This window comes from Magallana gigas, chromosome 5, assembly GCF_963853765.1.
Source record: "Magallana gigas chromosome 5, xbMagGiga1.1, whole genome shotgun sequence".
NCBI classification, from domain to species: domain Eukaryota; kingdom Metazoa; phylum Mollusca; class Bivalvia; order Ostreida; family Ostreidae; genus Magallana; species Magallana gigas.
The window spans coordinates 1,970,458-1,985,884 of record NC_088857.1 but is presented as its reverse complement, the minus strand read 5'-3'; the positions used below and the strand labels follow the sequence as shown (position 1 = coordinate 1,985,884).

The 15,427-nt window shown below is 31.8% G+C and overlaps 1 protein-coding gene across 1 annotated transcript; it reads left to right on the top strand.

Annotated features, from left to right (window-relative positions):
* Nucleotides 1–3,557: 3,557 nt before the first annotated feature.
* Nucleotides 3,558–13,371, top strand: LOC136275780 (uncharacterized). The gene is made up of 5 exons (XM_066085750.1): nucleotides 3,558–3,692; nucleotides 10,968–11,071; nucleotides 11,219–11,344; nucleotides 11,563–11,678; nucleotides 11,868–13,371. Coding segments are annotated over exons 2-5 (696 nt in total). The 5' UTR covers nucleotides 3,558–3,692; nucleotides 10,968–11,069; the 3' UTR covers nucleotides 12,320–13,371.
* Nucleotides 13,372–15,427: the final 2,056 nt, after the last annotated feature.

Genomic DNA, 15,427 nt, shown 5'->3' with positions numbered 1-15,427 from the left:
TACAACTACAAAAAATTTCAGAATGTAACAGATTGTCTCTTAAAGTATAAAAATATAATGTAGGCCTATATCGCATATTCTATAAATTACACATAGAACTTGTTTACAAATGTACCTGTATATTACTTGAAAAAGGAAGTTATTCAGTGAAAGTTATATGAAAGAGAACAATTCTTAAGAGAAAACTGTATGTGTGTTTGTGGGGGGGGGGGGGTTAGTACTTTATATTTCCTATTAAATCTGATAAATATAACTAGTATGTCATAATAATAAGTCTCATATTTTGCCAGTGCCATTCAAACTCTGAGAATCTACAGTTTTTAAGCAAAATATATTTCTATACAGATAATCTGTTTTTCATTATTTTTTCAAGTGCACTGAAAGTCAGTTTTGGAACTTCTTTATATCCACTTACAAATTTGTATTGTTTTATTATAGGAATTTAAAGATTATGTACTTTATACGAATTGTTCTCTTTATATTTTCCAAATAAAATTGAGTTTTTGTAAAATGTTACTTGCATTTCAAATTTCCTTAACAACCACTCTTCGAATAGTTCCCAAAGCTTTTTTACACAATAGCAATCTACAAATAAGTATTCAATAGTCTCAATAACACTTTTACAAAAGGAGCAGACTGGGGATTCTTAAATCTTAATCTTGTGAAAAAAAATCATTTGTTGGTATTATTATACGTAAAATTTGAAATTGTAGCCATTGGAGTTTTGACTCTTTAGTAGTTTTAAAATGAAGTTCAAATATTTTGTTTCTGTCTTTGTTGCTTAAAAAAAGCCCCTTTCTATCCATTTATGTACAGATGTACTTGGCTCTTGTTCTCCTTAATAAGTTCGTTATACATGTCTTTGCAACCTTTTTTTTATTGGTGAAGAAAATATTTATATGAATGGGTATAAATCGACTAGACTTGTATTTGATTTTGTCGATATTGTCTTTATTTAATTTTTTTGAAATATTGCTCTCTATAGGCCTGTATATTCAATAAAATTTGTTTTATATTTTGTTTAGTTGCTCTTACAATTAAAATCCAGCTATTAAAAACTTCTTTCCAAAACATATTTTTTGTAATTTTACATAAATTATATGTAAAGTCGATACCTTTAACCCAAAGGTTTTTAATTTTTGTCTGTAATTCTGCCTCTAAAAGATTTACCCATTTTGTGTCTGAGATAATCATCCAACTAGATTTTAGAGCTGAGCTAAAATCTGTAAATTCAATCATTTTTAAACCACCATATCCATATTACTGTATAATAGTGTTTGTTTTTACTTTGTAAATATTGCTTTCCCATAAAAATTGGTAAATTTCCTTATTTAAAGTTTTTGTAGAATTAAGGTCTGGGTTAGGTAAAGAGAGCACCAGATGGTTTAATTTTGGCAGAATCAATGTTTTTATCACTGAGATGTTACCAATTGGGGTGAGTTTTCTTAAATGTTTATTGGTTTGAAATCCTTTTAAGTTCCGACAATTTAGGCTCATAGTTAAGGTTAGACATCTTATCTAGAGTTACAGAAAATTTTATTCCTAATAAATCAAAGGTTGAGTTTTTCAATTTAAATATCCATCTTGTGTAGTGAAATACATCTCTTAAATATTTCTTACTCCCAATCCAAACCATTTAAGTTTTTGTGTAATTAATTTTAAGTCCTGATAGATCTGCGAAATAATCTAAAACTCTTTAAATACCATCTATAGACTGAGGTGAACCATCAAAAATAAGAGAGGTGTCATCATGATCAGCATATTGAGAAAGCTTATATTCTATTCCATCTATAACAATTCCTCTTATTTCTTTTTAAAATCCCTAAAATCTCCATAAAAAAATCCATAAAAAAGATATGGAGAAATGGGGTACCTTTGTCCACAGCCCCTTTGAAAATAAATATAGTTAGAAGTGAATCCATTTTGCAAAACACATGATTTGGTGCCATTATAAAAGGTTTTTATCCAGTTTTTTTTATACATGGTCCAAATTTTAAAAAATCAAGTGTTTCAAAAATAAATTTCCAAGATATAGTATCAAAAGCTTTTTCGAAGTCAATAAGCATTAATAAACCTGGTATTCTATGTAGTTCAGTATTATTCATTAAATCATATATGAGCATTATATTTTCTCCAATAAACTTTTTTTTTATATAACCAGTTTGGTCTTTATTTATTAATTTGTCTAATAATGACTTAATTCTATTAGCGATGAACCCTGATGCTATTTTGTAAACAGCATTTAGAAGACTTCTTGGACGCCAGTTTTTTTTAGGAACTGTTTTTTGTTTTTCAGCTCTCGGCAAGCAAGTTATAATTCCTAACTAACTTTGTTCTGTATAATGCAGTAGATCGTTTGAGTTATTAATTGCTCTCGTAATAAAAGATCCAATGTTGTTCCAAAAAGAAAAAAATGAAAAAATCACTCGTGTTTCTTAAAAAGAAATAAGAGGAATTGTTATAGATGGAATAGAATATAAGCTTTCTCAATATGCTGATCATGATGACACCTCTCTTAGGCCCTGGACTTTATCATTTTTCATGTTTTTTAGGAAATTTAAATCTTCTGTGTAAGTAATAGGGCCTTCACTGTTTCTAAGGGTTTGAAAAACGTTTTTCCTCTTGTTTCCATCACAAAGGCCCTGGCAGTTCACTATTAAAATTTTAAGGAGGTTTTCTTGGTGATTGTTTATTTGTTCCACCATGATTTAAAAAAGTGGATAAGAATACTGCACCCCCACATTGTGTTGATAGAAAAGAAGAGTGAAAAATAAATTGTCTTTAATAGTGAAGGTCCTGTAGTTCAACTTGGTATTTCAAAAGGCCGATCAATCACCGTACAAGTATACAAAAATTATGCGATGAAGAAAGTTCGAAAAAACTACGAAAAGAAAAAACCAAAGTTTGGAATTTGCAACTTTCGCCTTCTTCGTGACAACGCGCCAGCACATAAATCCCAAATTGTAAGATCATTTTTGGAAAAAGAAAAGGTTCATGTTTTGCCCCATCCTCCTTTTTCATCGAACTTGATCCCTATGACTTTTTACTTTTTCCTAAATTAAAAAAAGAAACAAAACATTGTAAGGAAGAAGTTCTGCTTCAAGAAATGCTTTGGACTCTGTCATTTACCAATACATGTAGACCACCCCCCCCCCCCCAAAAAAAAAAATGAATGCATTCATTGCTTACATAAATCGGTTGAAATCATATGTGTCAGTTATAAGAAGGTTTTTGAAGGTTCGGTGTAACCCCTAGAAAAATAACCCAAAAAAAAGATTTTATTGCGTTATTACTGTAACAGCGATGACATTAGTTATTGAACGCCCTCGTTAAGTAAATACTGCTTTTCGATTAAGCGAGCATTGCTAAGAAGATACTATGATGACAATAATCTCTAAAATTAGCAGTGAACTTAATTCTAAGTTTAAAAAAAAGTTGACTGGTTAAATTCAAACGCGATACAAAAAAAAATATGTAGGCTTATATGTACAAATTAAAACCAACAAAAATTGATTGGCTGACATTACACTTACATTAATAAATATTAAAAGGTGAAACTTGGGGGAGCTGATCGGAATGGAATAATTGATCCACGTAACGGATACGAACTTCATCCGGTGTCTGGCTCCAACGTGTTCCTGATACTTAAACAGAGACGTCCGGACGACAAGGACAAATGCTGTAACTCTAAGGTACGCCAGTTAACGTCTCCATGCAGAATAAGAGATCATTATTGTTTAAAAAAAAATAAACTATCGTTTTTGTAACACCTAAAGCTATCCATATTTAATCAAAATTCGTCTAATAAACAAGTGTTAGCTACAATTATAAATTGCATTTTCAAGGAACTAGGTTTCCATTCTACACATGGTTATCCTACTTACAGTCATAGCAGCCTTTCAAAGCAGGAAATACTTCAAAATCATAAATCGATTATGGATATCTTTAATATCCGTAATAAACAGAATGCATTTAATTTAACTTAACTGTACTGGATTCCAAAGTTTCACAAAAGTCCTTACAAACAGATATATATAGCAGGTTCCAGTACATGTTCTACCAAACCTCTGTCTTTATTCCTTACTAAAATTCTTACAGTAGAAGTAGACACTTCAAGAGTACTGTACAACAATATACTCCAAAAGTGGTGTGAATCAGATGTTGGTACTTAAATACTCCAAAGAAGTATTAGAAACTTTGAGGTCACAAAATCTTACTAAAATCATTAGCTCAACGGTTTTACAACGCTTTATACAACCATTCCCCATTAAAAATTAAAATATCATCGACGATTGTTTCTTCAATAAAAATGGAAGTCGTTAAAATGCTACCTTGTCATAGGAAATTAATTTTTTTGTGAAAAAAACATTCTGATTGCACACACAAGTACTTTGAAGTTGACATTAAATGCAGGGATTGACACTAAGGCACGTCCGACCGACATTGTCTAGTAAACGATAGGTCCGGTCGGGTTAAATGTCGGTGTACTAGCCCGACTGGTCGTGTGAAAAAAAAGTGTGCACATACTTTTTCTGTAATATTAATATCAATAGAAGTAAGGCACTTTTTCCTAACAGGCATAAATTCTACAAACCGTAATTTAAGTACAACCCAAGGACTAACCTAGAGGATGAAGTGGGGGAAATGCTCACTTTTTGATCGGTAACTTTGCCGGAATTTCCTCCGGAATAAAAGTCCAAGCCGCCCTGTACACGGAGTTCATATAATCGTGTAAATTAACCCCAAGGGCAATAAAATGATAATTATTTCATTCTAAAGACGTCTTCACTAACTCAGTTTATGCCTCTTGTGATAAATTAATCTAGTCTGTCTTATCTTTAGGGGTTATAAATACGGGTGATGCAACCACACGCTGTACAAGACGATGTATATTATGTATAACAGTGAATTTATTGGTAACTTGTAATTACCTAATAACACTGCCAAATTTATGCTTAAATAATCATAAACCCTTTGTTTACAGTTATATCTTTTTTTTTAAAAATCCTCAACATAATGGTTGGGTTGGGCTAATGTCACCAGAATACACTAAAACAGAGGCTGATTTTATTTGTCATTTTAGTTAACACAATTACAACACATTTTATCTATAAAATGTATGAATACATCAAATAATTTAAATTAAATAAACTTGATAATTTTTTTTTCAATTTTTAGAATTTGTTTTATTTTGTAATCATAATGACTTGTTTCTAATCTTATTTAAATTATTAAAGTTTAAATCTGTGAATAACATCCTTATTGTTATGCCATTGTCAAGTTATGAAAGTCTCCCCGATTTCTCAAACTTCTCCATGTTTCTCTGTTAAGGAGAAGTAAGGGAAGTCTCCCTAAAGTTTTGTTGGTCCCTGGTCTACTTGTATCATTATTAGTACAGTTTGAATAAAATTAAATCTTAAATAGTGTTTGAATGTTTCATTATTGGTAAAGATAAACCAATACAATTAAACAGAAACAAGTATTTAATATTTTATGTTTGTCATTACTTTTAGTTTATTTTTGTCAAAATTAGTCAGGGCTAGTAGTAAAAGAGTCAGGGCTAGTGAAAAATTGCTGAGGTAGCCCGACTGTTCTAGTAATTCAAAAACTTAATGTCAAACCCTGCATCAAAAAGATGCTTGAGTTTCTGATAGACAATATCCATGTAGTTTTTGGAAATCAAGTCATCCAACACTCTGTTGGAATTCCCGTGGGTACCAATTATGTCCCATAGTTAGCAGACCTATTTTGGTATTCTTATGAAGCAGAATTTATTTAAAATAACTTGTACGTGAAAAAAATAAATCAATCAATCGTTTTGGCCTTTGACTCAACATTCAGGTATATCGCCGATGTATTATTATATAAATAGTGCCTGTTTGGGAGGGTAACAGTTGAAATTGACACCCCGAGAAAACCATTGTCAACCGACGCGAAGCGGAGGTTGACAATGGTTTTCTCGGGGTGTCAATTTCAACTGTTATCCTCCCAAACAGGCACTATTTATTTTGTTATACTGAATGTCTTTTTTAAAATTTTTAAGAAAATTTTACTGCTTTTATATAGGAATAACGTGATTTCTACAGCGAACCGTACGCGCATAGTTTTCGCGCATGTAACATTTTTTAATGTTACCCGTTGCCAAGTGCGTTGCTAACGCTGAGGGTAATAGTAAATATTATTAACTGCGTCTTAACCAATCAGATTTCAGTATTTAACATGAAAGTATAACAACAATTAATAATTGTTATTTCCATACTTACGTCGACTCTATGTCCCAGTGAACTTTAAATAAAAGATAGCACATAGTCTAGATCTGCGTCATCTGTTTCATATTTGGATATTTAACTGGAAATGGACATTGATGGTAACCTAACAACAAAACTTTATAATCAATGCGATAACTTCTATTTTTTTATAGTCAACTTTCCTTACTTATGTAGCAATATACCTTCATCCCCTGCGTATGGTTTTGTCTCTCAGTTTATTAGATACGCAAGGACATGCTCTTCGTATGAACAGTTTCTAGGGCGAGGCAAGCTACTGACAAACAAGTTGATAAACAGGACTATCAACAGTCTCGTTTGAAGTCATCTTTTCGTAAGTTCTATTCTCGATACAACAGTCTTGTCAGCAATTACAATCTTCCACTGGGCCGCATGCTGACTGACCTTTTTCATACAATTGTTAGACCGTTTTTTCCCGATGACGACAAAGCGGCGGGTGGGACAGGTCAGCAGAGGATGCTTACTCCTCCTAGGCACCTGATCCTACCTCTATATTTTTAGAAGTCCGTGTTGCTTTGCTTTGAATTTGTATTCCATTTAATGGATTTTTGAGATGGTTGACAGTTTGTTATTTCATTTTTTATGTGCATTTTCTGTGTCATGCCGTTTTCTTAAAGATAAAAAAAATATGTCATATATAAAGAAGTAAAATATATATGTTCAAACCGGAATTTTTGTTAGGTTTGAAAACATATTAATGTTTACATGAAATCAAATCCAAATGTGTCAATGTAAATATGTTTAATCCCTTCCCGTGTTTTACTCAATTGTTATTTATTTGGCAATTTCACTTATACAGATATTTAATAAATTGGTAATCCTAGTTTAAGACATCTTAGTCCTGAAAATCGTTGTTTCAAGAATTTAATCAGAGGTATATCATTGAAATCTGGAGACAAAACATAAATCATGCAAAGAAAAATAGGCAGGGTGGTGTTGAGTACTCATCTCTGAGTCAAGGCGAATTTAGTTGTACTTTCTGTACATAAAGTGAAGTATTTGTTTTGGGATTCTGTTTACATATTCATATTTATTTTGGTAAACTTTTTGCACTTCGAAATTGCTAATTTTATAATTAAACTTATATCATGGTAGTCTTATAATTTTGTTGAAAATATATCAAAATTATAAAAAGTGACCTAAGAAGTTGTACTTGTTGTGAATTCTTATGCCGTGAGATTGCCGTTGACACGCCGCCATGAGTATAGTTCTAGTTTAAAAACAAAGTACCGAAGAACTGACGGGAGTTGATTTTATCGATGGTTATTAGTCCCCTACCGGTTTTCACCGGAGGGGACTATAGCTTTCCTCTGCATCCGTCAGTCCGTCTGTCTGTCCGTCCGTCCGCTAACACATTGGGTACAAATTTGATTTAAAATAAAAGTTTTCTGAATATCAAGCAGTTCCTCAAGATATGTTCTCAGTATTTAATTGAAATAATAAAAAGTGGAAGTCGGTCAAAGGGCTTCAAAGATAAAAGTTTGGGAGAAATAGCTGATAAACTTTGACATATATTTTAATGTTTGTGTTTTTTGTTTGGTTTTTTGTTTGTATTTACATTTTCCGACTTTTTTCGCTTATGAACAATCAAATTGCATAAAAGTGATTTTGTTTTTAATTTGAAACAAGACGTACAGAATTCGTTTCAAACATATCAGAAGTTCAAAGTTTGCCTCCATGAAGAAGTTGATTCAAATAATACACGCAAATATATCTTAAACCATTGTCGTCACCGGAAGCACTTAAAAAATTATTATCATTTTTTTTTGCATTTAATTTATTTCATATAGAATTGAATTATAAGTATTAATCCTTACATATGTCATATATCCGATGTTAAATAAACAAACAAAATATACTTCCGGTGAAATATCTCAAATATCTCAGCCTTTTTAAACAAATGTTTTACCCACAAGATCTTAGAAAATCAAGCGATCAATACACGAAAATAAGATAGATGATAGACATTTGATACAAAATGTGTTTAAATGCTTTCATTTTGTCAGCCATAACTTCCAGTCCTCACCGGAAGAATTCAAACAAATCAAGCTGTTTGAAAGTTTAACTGTTTTTCTTTGACAATTTTAGTAAAATTGATAAACAGTTCTCTAATGTTCAAGAAATACTAACTTTTATTTTCTCTGAGCATTTCCGTTTGTCCATTTCCTATCAAGAGACAAAAAAAACACAAAAAAAACTTGACTTTACGAGATCTCAAAAACGGTGACAACTTGAACAACCAAACTTTGTTGGATAATAGCTCTAAGTATGTATCTGTGTTTACATTATTATGCCCCCCTTCGAAGAAGGAAGGGCATAATGCTTTGCTGCTGTCTGTCGGTCGGTCTGTCGGTCGGTCTGTCGGTCGGTCGGTCCACCAACAGTTTCCGTTCATTTTCTTCGCAGAGGATGAACATATTGAAATGAAATTTGGCATACAGGTTTATCATGATAATATCTAGGTCAAGTTCAATATTGGGTACGATCGAGCTATTTTCAACAGAATAATGACACTTGGACGTAGAAAAATTTCTAGTATTTTGCAGTTTCCACTCATTTTCTTCGCAGAGGATAAACATATTGAAATGAAATTTGCCATACAGGTCTATCATGATGATATCTAGGTTAAGTTCGATATTGGGTACAATCGAGCAATTGTCGACAGAGTTATGGCCCTTGGACGTAGAACAATTCTAGTTTTTTGCAGTTTCCGCTCATTTTCTTCGCAGAGGATGAACATGTTGAAATGAAATTTGGCATACAGGTTTATCATGATAATATCTAGGTCAAGTTCGATATTGGGTACGATCGAGCTATTTTCAACAGAATTATGGCCCTTGGACGTAGAAAAATTCTAGTTTTTTGCAGTTTCCGCTCATTTTCTTCGCAGAGGATGAACATATTGAAATGAAATTTGGCATACAGGTTTATCATGATACTATCTAAGTCAAGTTTGATTTTGGGTATGATAGAGCAATTTTTGACAGAGTTATGGCCCTTGTACTTAGAAAAATTCGAGTTATTTGAAGTTTACGTTCATTTTCTTTGTGGATGTTTCCAAGGGAGGGGGGCATAAGTTTTTCACTAACATCTCTTGTTTTGTTTGATTTGCCGTCACTTCCGCTCGTCACCGGAAGCACTTAAATTGTTTTTTTTCCTTATCTATATATCTTACATAGAATGAATATATCAGTATAGCATCTTATCTGTTTTAACTATACCGTGTTAAATAAGCAAACATTCTACTTCCGGTGAGTTATATAAAATTTCATAGGTAGCTATTTACAAATTTGATTCCCGCAAGATTTTAGTCACTGTAAGTGATTGAGACATAAAACTTTTATGAATGATAGACAATTAATTGAAGATGTGTTTAATAGGTTTTATCTTATCAACCATCATTTCCGGTACTTACCGGAAGAGTTCAAAATTTCATGTTTTTAACAAGTTTAACAGATTTTCTTGGGTGTTACATTTAGCATAAACAGTGATGTACACTAGGCAAATGTACAAGAACTACTAGCTTTAATTTTCATTAATCGTTTTCGTTCGTCTGTTTCTGGTCTCGCGACAAAAACCCTAGTTTCACCAGGATCTCAGATTTGGCAGAGAGTATCAACATTTCATCTTATCACATAAAACAAAACCGAACGGAAGACCTACTCGTTACTCGTAACGTGATCTAGTTATATTATAGTGTTTGTAATTTCAATTTTTTTGACCATGACAATATGATCGAAATAAAGAATAAATAATAGCAAGGCATTTTATTGAAAACTTAACCAAAATTTATCTAAGGGCATTATGAAAAAATCAAGAAGCTACAGGTACCCTAAGAAATGAAAAGCACAACAGTAATACCTCATACGTTCCACGTTAGTGCTAATAACAGCATCTCTTTGAGAAAAACCTTTGCGGAAGATTATTCCATTTGTTAATGTGGTCTGGTTCGGCAAGTAACTTTTCACTTTTGGATTTATATCGTCCCACCCATAAAAGCCATTGGTGTGGTCTAAAATGTGCCGTGCAGTTGCGCGTGCTGTACGGTGTCTATCAGAAAGGTGAGTTGCCGTAATGTAGCGGTCATGTTGACGTGTCGTGACATGACGTTTTGGCCTTCAATGCGATTCTCCAACTCTTCCGGTTACACTAAACTTCCAGACAAGCCTAAGAATGATTTAATGGTGTCTGTAAAAAATCTAACGATCTGTGTTGAAAATCAATTATTAGGAATAGTTGCTTTATTGCTGAGGACTTCATTTTTAAATGTGTAAACTAAGCAATTATTTTGAAAGGAAACAAACAAATTGTGATCCACGTTCTGCTTTGACCACACCAAAAGATTTTGAAGGTTCTTGGGCAAAACTGACCCGGGTTTTTAGTAATTTTTTTATGTTTTTTTTCCATCAGGAAAACATAGGAATCGATCGGATTGAGTCATTTTCAACAAAAACGGTCATGGTCGAACAATTACTTACTCGATTACAATTTTTTTGACATGAACAGTTGAATATTTTAAACTACAGTTGACAGTGGCTACGATTTACAAAATGATGTTAAAGTTTTGTATATAAAAAATTAATAATTTTGGCCGGTATAGAGAATTTTAAATACGTCAGATCAGTTTAATTTGTACTCTCTTGTACTTTTAAAGTAAATAAGGAATCTTTTTTTCTACAGTATTCTAGAGATCCAAGCTCAATACAGTGTGGCGCTGGACAATGTACCTGCCTCTGTTATACGGATCTATCGTTCAACGAGTGTAAAAATCAATATGAAAGAATGTAGGTATCGTCCTCTGTTATTGTGTGTTTTATGTGCAGTTAAGAGTAGCAGAATGCAGACACAAATTTAGCATAAACAAATATGCAAACATATTTCCTGTTATTGACGCATTTTTTGGAGAATGATGTAGATTTTGATTATCACAGGGGTATGTTTGTCCCCTGTAACACCCAGTTACCAACCTTGAGGTCAGTTAGTACACCTGAGGAGGACCTGGTCTCAAATCTTCCAACTTGCTTTCCTACCAACTGTGCATGTCGAAAAACAGAAAGGTTAGCATGTATAAGTGAAACATTAAATGTCATCGTACGGATTAGTTTTTATTAAATGTTTTGGTATTTGTAGTATTCTCTTTTCTTTTACAAACTTTGTTGTATTTCTGCTGTTTATTTATTTATTTATTTTTTGTTTCCCTGTGTTTTCTCTTCAAATTATTACATCGGTAGTAAATGCGTTATGATTAAAGGTAACATGTCTTTATGTTTGCCAGAGAGTGTTTCCGTAAATCAGGCTGCTCTTGGTGTAAGAGTGATAAAGGCGGAGGCCTGGTCGACGGATTCTGTGACCTGAAGGAGTTATGTCCCTACCAACAGTGTCTAAAAAATGGTATTAACCTTTCCTTTTTTGTTATGTTTATGATATATGATGTGATATGGTTGTTAAGAGAAATCTTTATCTTTGGGGGTTTGGGGGGAGCCCGTAGCATAGGCTATAAATGGCAATAGGTGAATGTATATTAAGTTTTATGTAACGTTTTATCATAGAGAGAAAATATCTTTTCATATTTCTTCATAGATTGCAGTAAAAAATGTTGTGGACCAGATTGCAAGCAACCACAGCAGTCAAAAGGAAAAAGAGTGCTAATTATTATTATTATTGTAGCAGTGGGTATCTGTTTGCTCAGTATCATTTTGATCTTTGTCGCGGCATTTATTGTTCGGAAACAAAAAAGTCATGGAATAAACAAACATAACACATACATTCAACCAATTAGTGAATTTGATATGACCTACATTTCCACGATAGAGAATGACTCTAACCATACGATTCTGACAGATCAAGACTCTTACCAAACAATTCCGACAGAACATGACTCTTACCAAACGATTCTGACAGAACAAGACTCTTACCAAACGATTCTGACAGATCAAGACGTTTACAATACGATTCCGACAGATCAAGATTCTTACCATACAATTCCTGATAGTCATTTTGATAATACACAGGAAAAATGTCTATATTTGTAAAATACGTGTAGTATTGGAATATATACATGTTCAAATCATTTTGCACAACACATGCTTAACATATTCATATTTAGATAAAGTTTTACTTCATTATTAGATGTCATTACTTACAGCAATATATATGCATAGATGCTAAAAAAAACATGTATAAATGATTGATATAATAAAGTTTTGCCTACTAAATGATGAAAACTGCTTCAAATATAATCGGCTTTTTTATTTTGTTGTTCTTAATCATACGTCATATTTTACGTCACGATATCAAATGTAAAATAAATGCAAATTTTTGAATTCTAAAATAAATTAATATTGCATGTAGTAATCAATTAATTATACAACTTGTAAAGTAGATAAGAGCTGTATTTTTCGGGAACATACGGTTTAAAAAAAAAAATTGTCATTCAAGGTATCCCTTTCCTCAATGTTCTTCTGTCAAGAATTTCTCGAGAAGTATATAATTGAAATATGTAGACAAAGTTTACTTAAAAAATACAAAGATAATAGGCGGCCAGTGTTGATCCCTCTGCGTTATGGCCAATTCAATTTTACCTTTTTGCACCTAAAATGCAAAATCAGCCTGATTAGGATTTGTTGTAAGGTGTTATTATGAAGCAAACGTTTTCTTCAAATATTGTTATTATTTATGCACAATCGTCAAACTGAATAGAGGAATAATAAAAAAAATTATGAAGCTGCATTAATTTTTGTGTGACGTTTTTGCACTTAAAATAGACAATTTCTATAACAGTAACAATTTGATTTGAAATAAAAACTTTCTTAATATCAAGAATTTTGTAAGATTAATCCAATTTGTCTAAATATGCATTCAGTATCATTTTGACATAATAAAATATGGGGGTCATTGATGTCAATTTTTAGATAAATTGCTTCAAAGCATAATTGTAGCAAAATTTGGCTTTAAAACATTTTCAGACATTTTCTATAGATTTGCTAAACGTCTATCAATCTCTCAGGGTTTAATATTGTACCTGTCAAACAGAACCTATATAATATGTAACAAACCTATCAAATGTTAAAAATATGAATAATATATTATAAAAAGAAAAGTATATAAACTCATATGTTAAAAAGTATGTAAAACGCGTAAAATTGTTTGTTTTTGTCATTTTCGCCTAAAAAAAACCTTCTGCACAAAAAGTTCCCCCTAAAACTTTTTTGTTTCTCGATTCCAGATGAATTTTCTTTATGAATGTTGTGTTATTATGAAATGATAATCTTTTTGGGGTGAATGAATAAATCAAATAATATTTATTTAGAATGTAATAATCATCTGCACAATGGAATCAAAACATGAGGAATGGGATGCCTTAAACGATTAATAATCATTTTTTAGTTTTACTTTTTTTTAAACTGCTCTACTTAAACTTCTAAAATTGATTGAAGTTTTAAATTCATTTGTGAATGGTAAAATCAGTATTTAATATGTAGCCTTTTATTAAAACTCAATATGAGCTTAATAAATATATGTCAATAACACGCATTTTTAAAAAAAAAATCACATATATATATATAAATCCTAAAAAGTGAAAGTAAAAGAAAAGTAAAGGACTGACTAAAGTAAAGTTCTTTTTGTAAAGTAACGAGTGGGTATACAATAAAAGCTGCCAGTCGATAGTGTTGGGAATAATTCACAGGGAATGAGAAATTGTTTGATGTACATACATTGTATATTTTTGAAATTGTAATAAAATTGTGAAAATATAAATTTGGTTAATTCAATTCATTTTAAGTTTTTTCTTAAATTGTATAAATATAACAAATGTAGAAGAGACTGTAACAGGCAATTGATGACAGAGTTTAAAACTAATTATAAAAGGTATATGCATAATGTAAAAGGTGAGTTTATGCGATATCAAGGTAATCTAAAGGAGTATCTAGGACGCAATTCGCCACCTGGATTTTACAAGTGTTTTAAGAGTAGTAGACAGGACCGTAAATGTAATTTTGGAATATAAAACTTGTTTGAACACTTTAAAAATTTGGTTGTCAGCAAAGACAATGAATGTATCGATTTTTTATAATACAGAGTGTGATATGAATGCTATTTTTGATTAACTTGATGTTTGTATGCTGTGTTTGATTAACTTGATGTTCGTATATCTGTGAAAGATGTTGTAGATGTTATTGATTGTTTAAAATGTAGAAATCCCCTGGGAAGAATAATTTGATTAATGAATATTTTAAACATATGTGAGTTGATTTAAGCCCACTTTTGACAAGAATGTGTAATATAATTTTTGATACCGGTATTTTTTTTCCAACATGGCGTGAATGTGTTATTATACTAATATTTAAAAAGGGTGACCCAGACGATACAGATAACTATAGAGGAATCACTCTCAAGTGGTGCATGTTAAAAATCTATACAACTATACTTAACAATAGATCGATGAAATGGTCTGAAGATGATTCTGTTCTAACTGATGAACAGTCTTGATTTAGGCAAGGTGTGGGAAGAGAAGACGCTATTTTTCACTTCAAAGTGTAATTGAGAAGCATCTTTCGAATGATTAAAAATTATATTGATGTTTTGTAGACTAACGGAGGGCATTTGATAGTGTAAATAGAAATTTTCTCTTTCAAAAGCTTATAAAACTTGGTGTCAGCGAAAAAAATGTTTAAGAGTATACTTTCTTTGTATAAGAATGTCAAGAGCTGTGTAAAATATACAATTGATTCTAGTTTTTCAATGTAGAGCAAGGAGTCCTTAAGGCATTGTCTCCTTCAACATTTTCTTTAAAAAATTTGAACGATTTTGAGAATTCATTAATGATGTCAAATTGTGAAGACTTGGGAACGAAAGCGTCCGGATAACTGAGGCTCCACTGTAAATAAACAAAACTTCATTTGTTTCCGCTGTTGTTATTGAATAGAATGCGCTATAAATGGATGTCCGTGAAAACGACTCCATTAACATTTTAGAAGAAAAAAAATGCATTTGTCTGTCATAAATCAGATTATTATGCTTTCATGTTAAATACTGAAATCTGATTGGTTTAGACGCAGCTGGTTATCCGCTCTATTGACCTCAGCGTTAGCAACATACTTTGCAACGGGTAACACAACGAATTGTTTAACGCGCGTAAA

Excerpts from the sequence above, each read along its gene's own strand:
- LOC136275780 (XM_066085750.1), top strand. Across the intron at positions 11,345-11,562 it reads GCATGTCGAAAAACAGAAAG|AGAGTGTTTCCGTAAATCAG; the intron begins GTTAGCATGTAT and ends TATGTTTGCCAG. Across the intron at positions 11,679-11,867 it reads CCAACAGTGTCTAAAAAATG|ATTGCAGTAAAAAATGTTGT; the intron begins GTATTAACCTTT and ends ATTTCTTCATAG.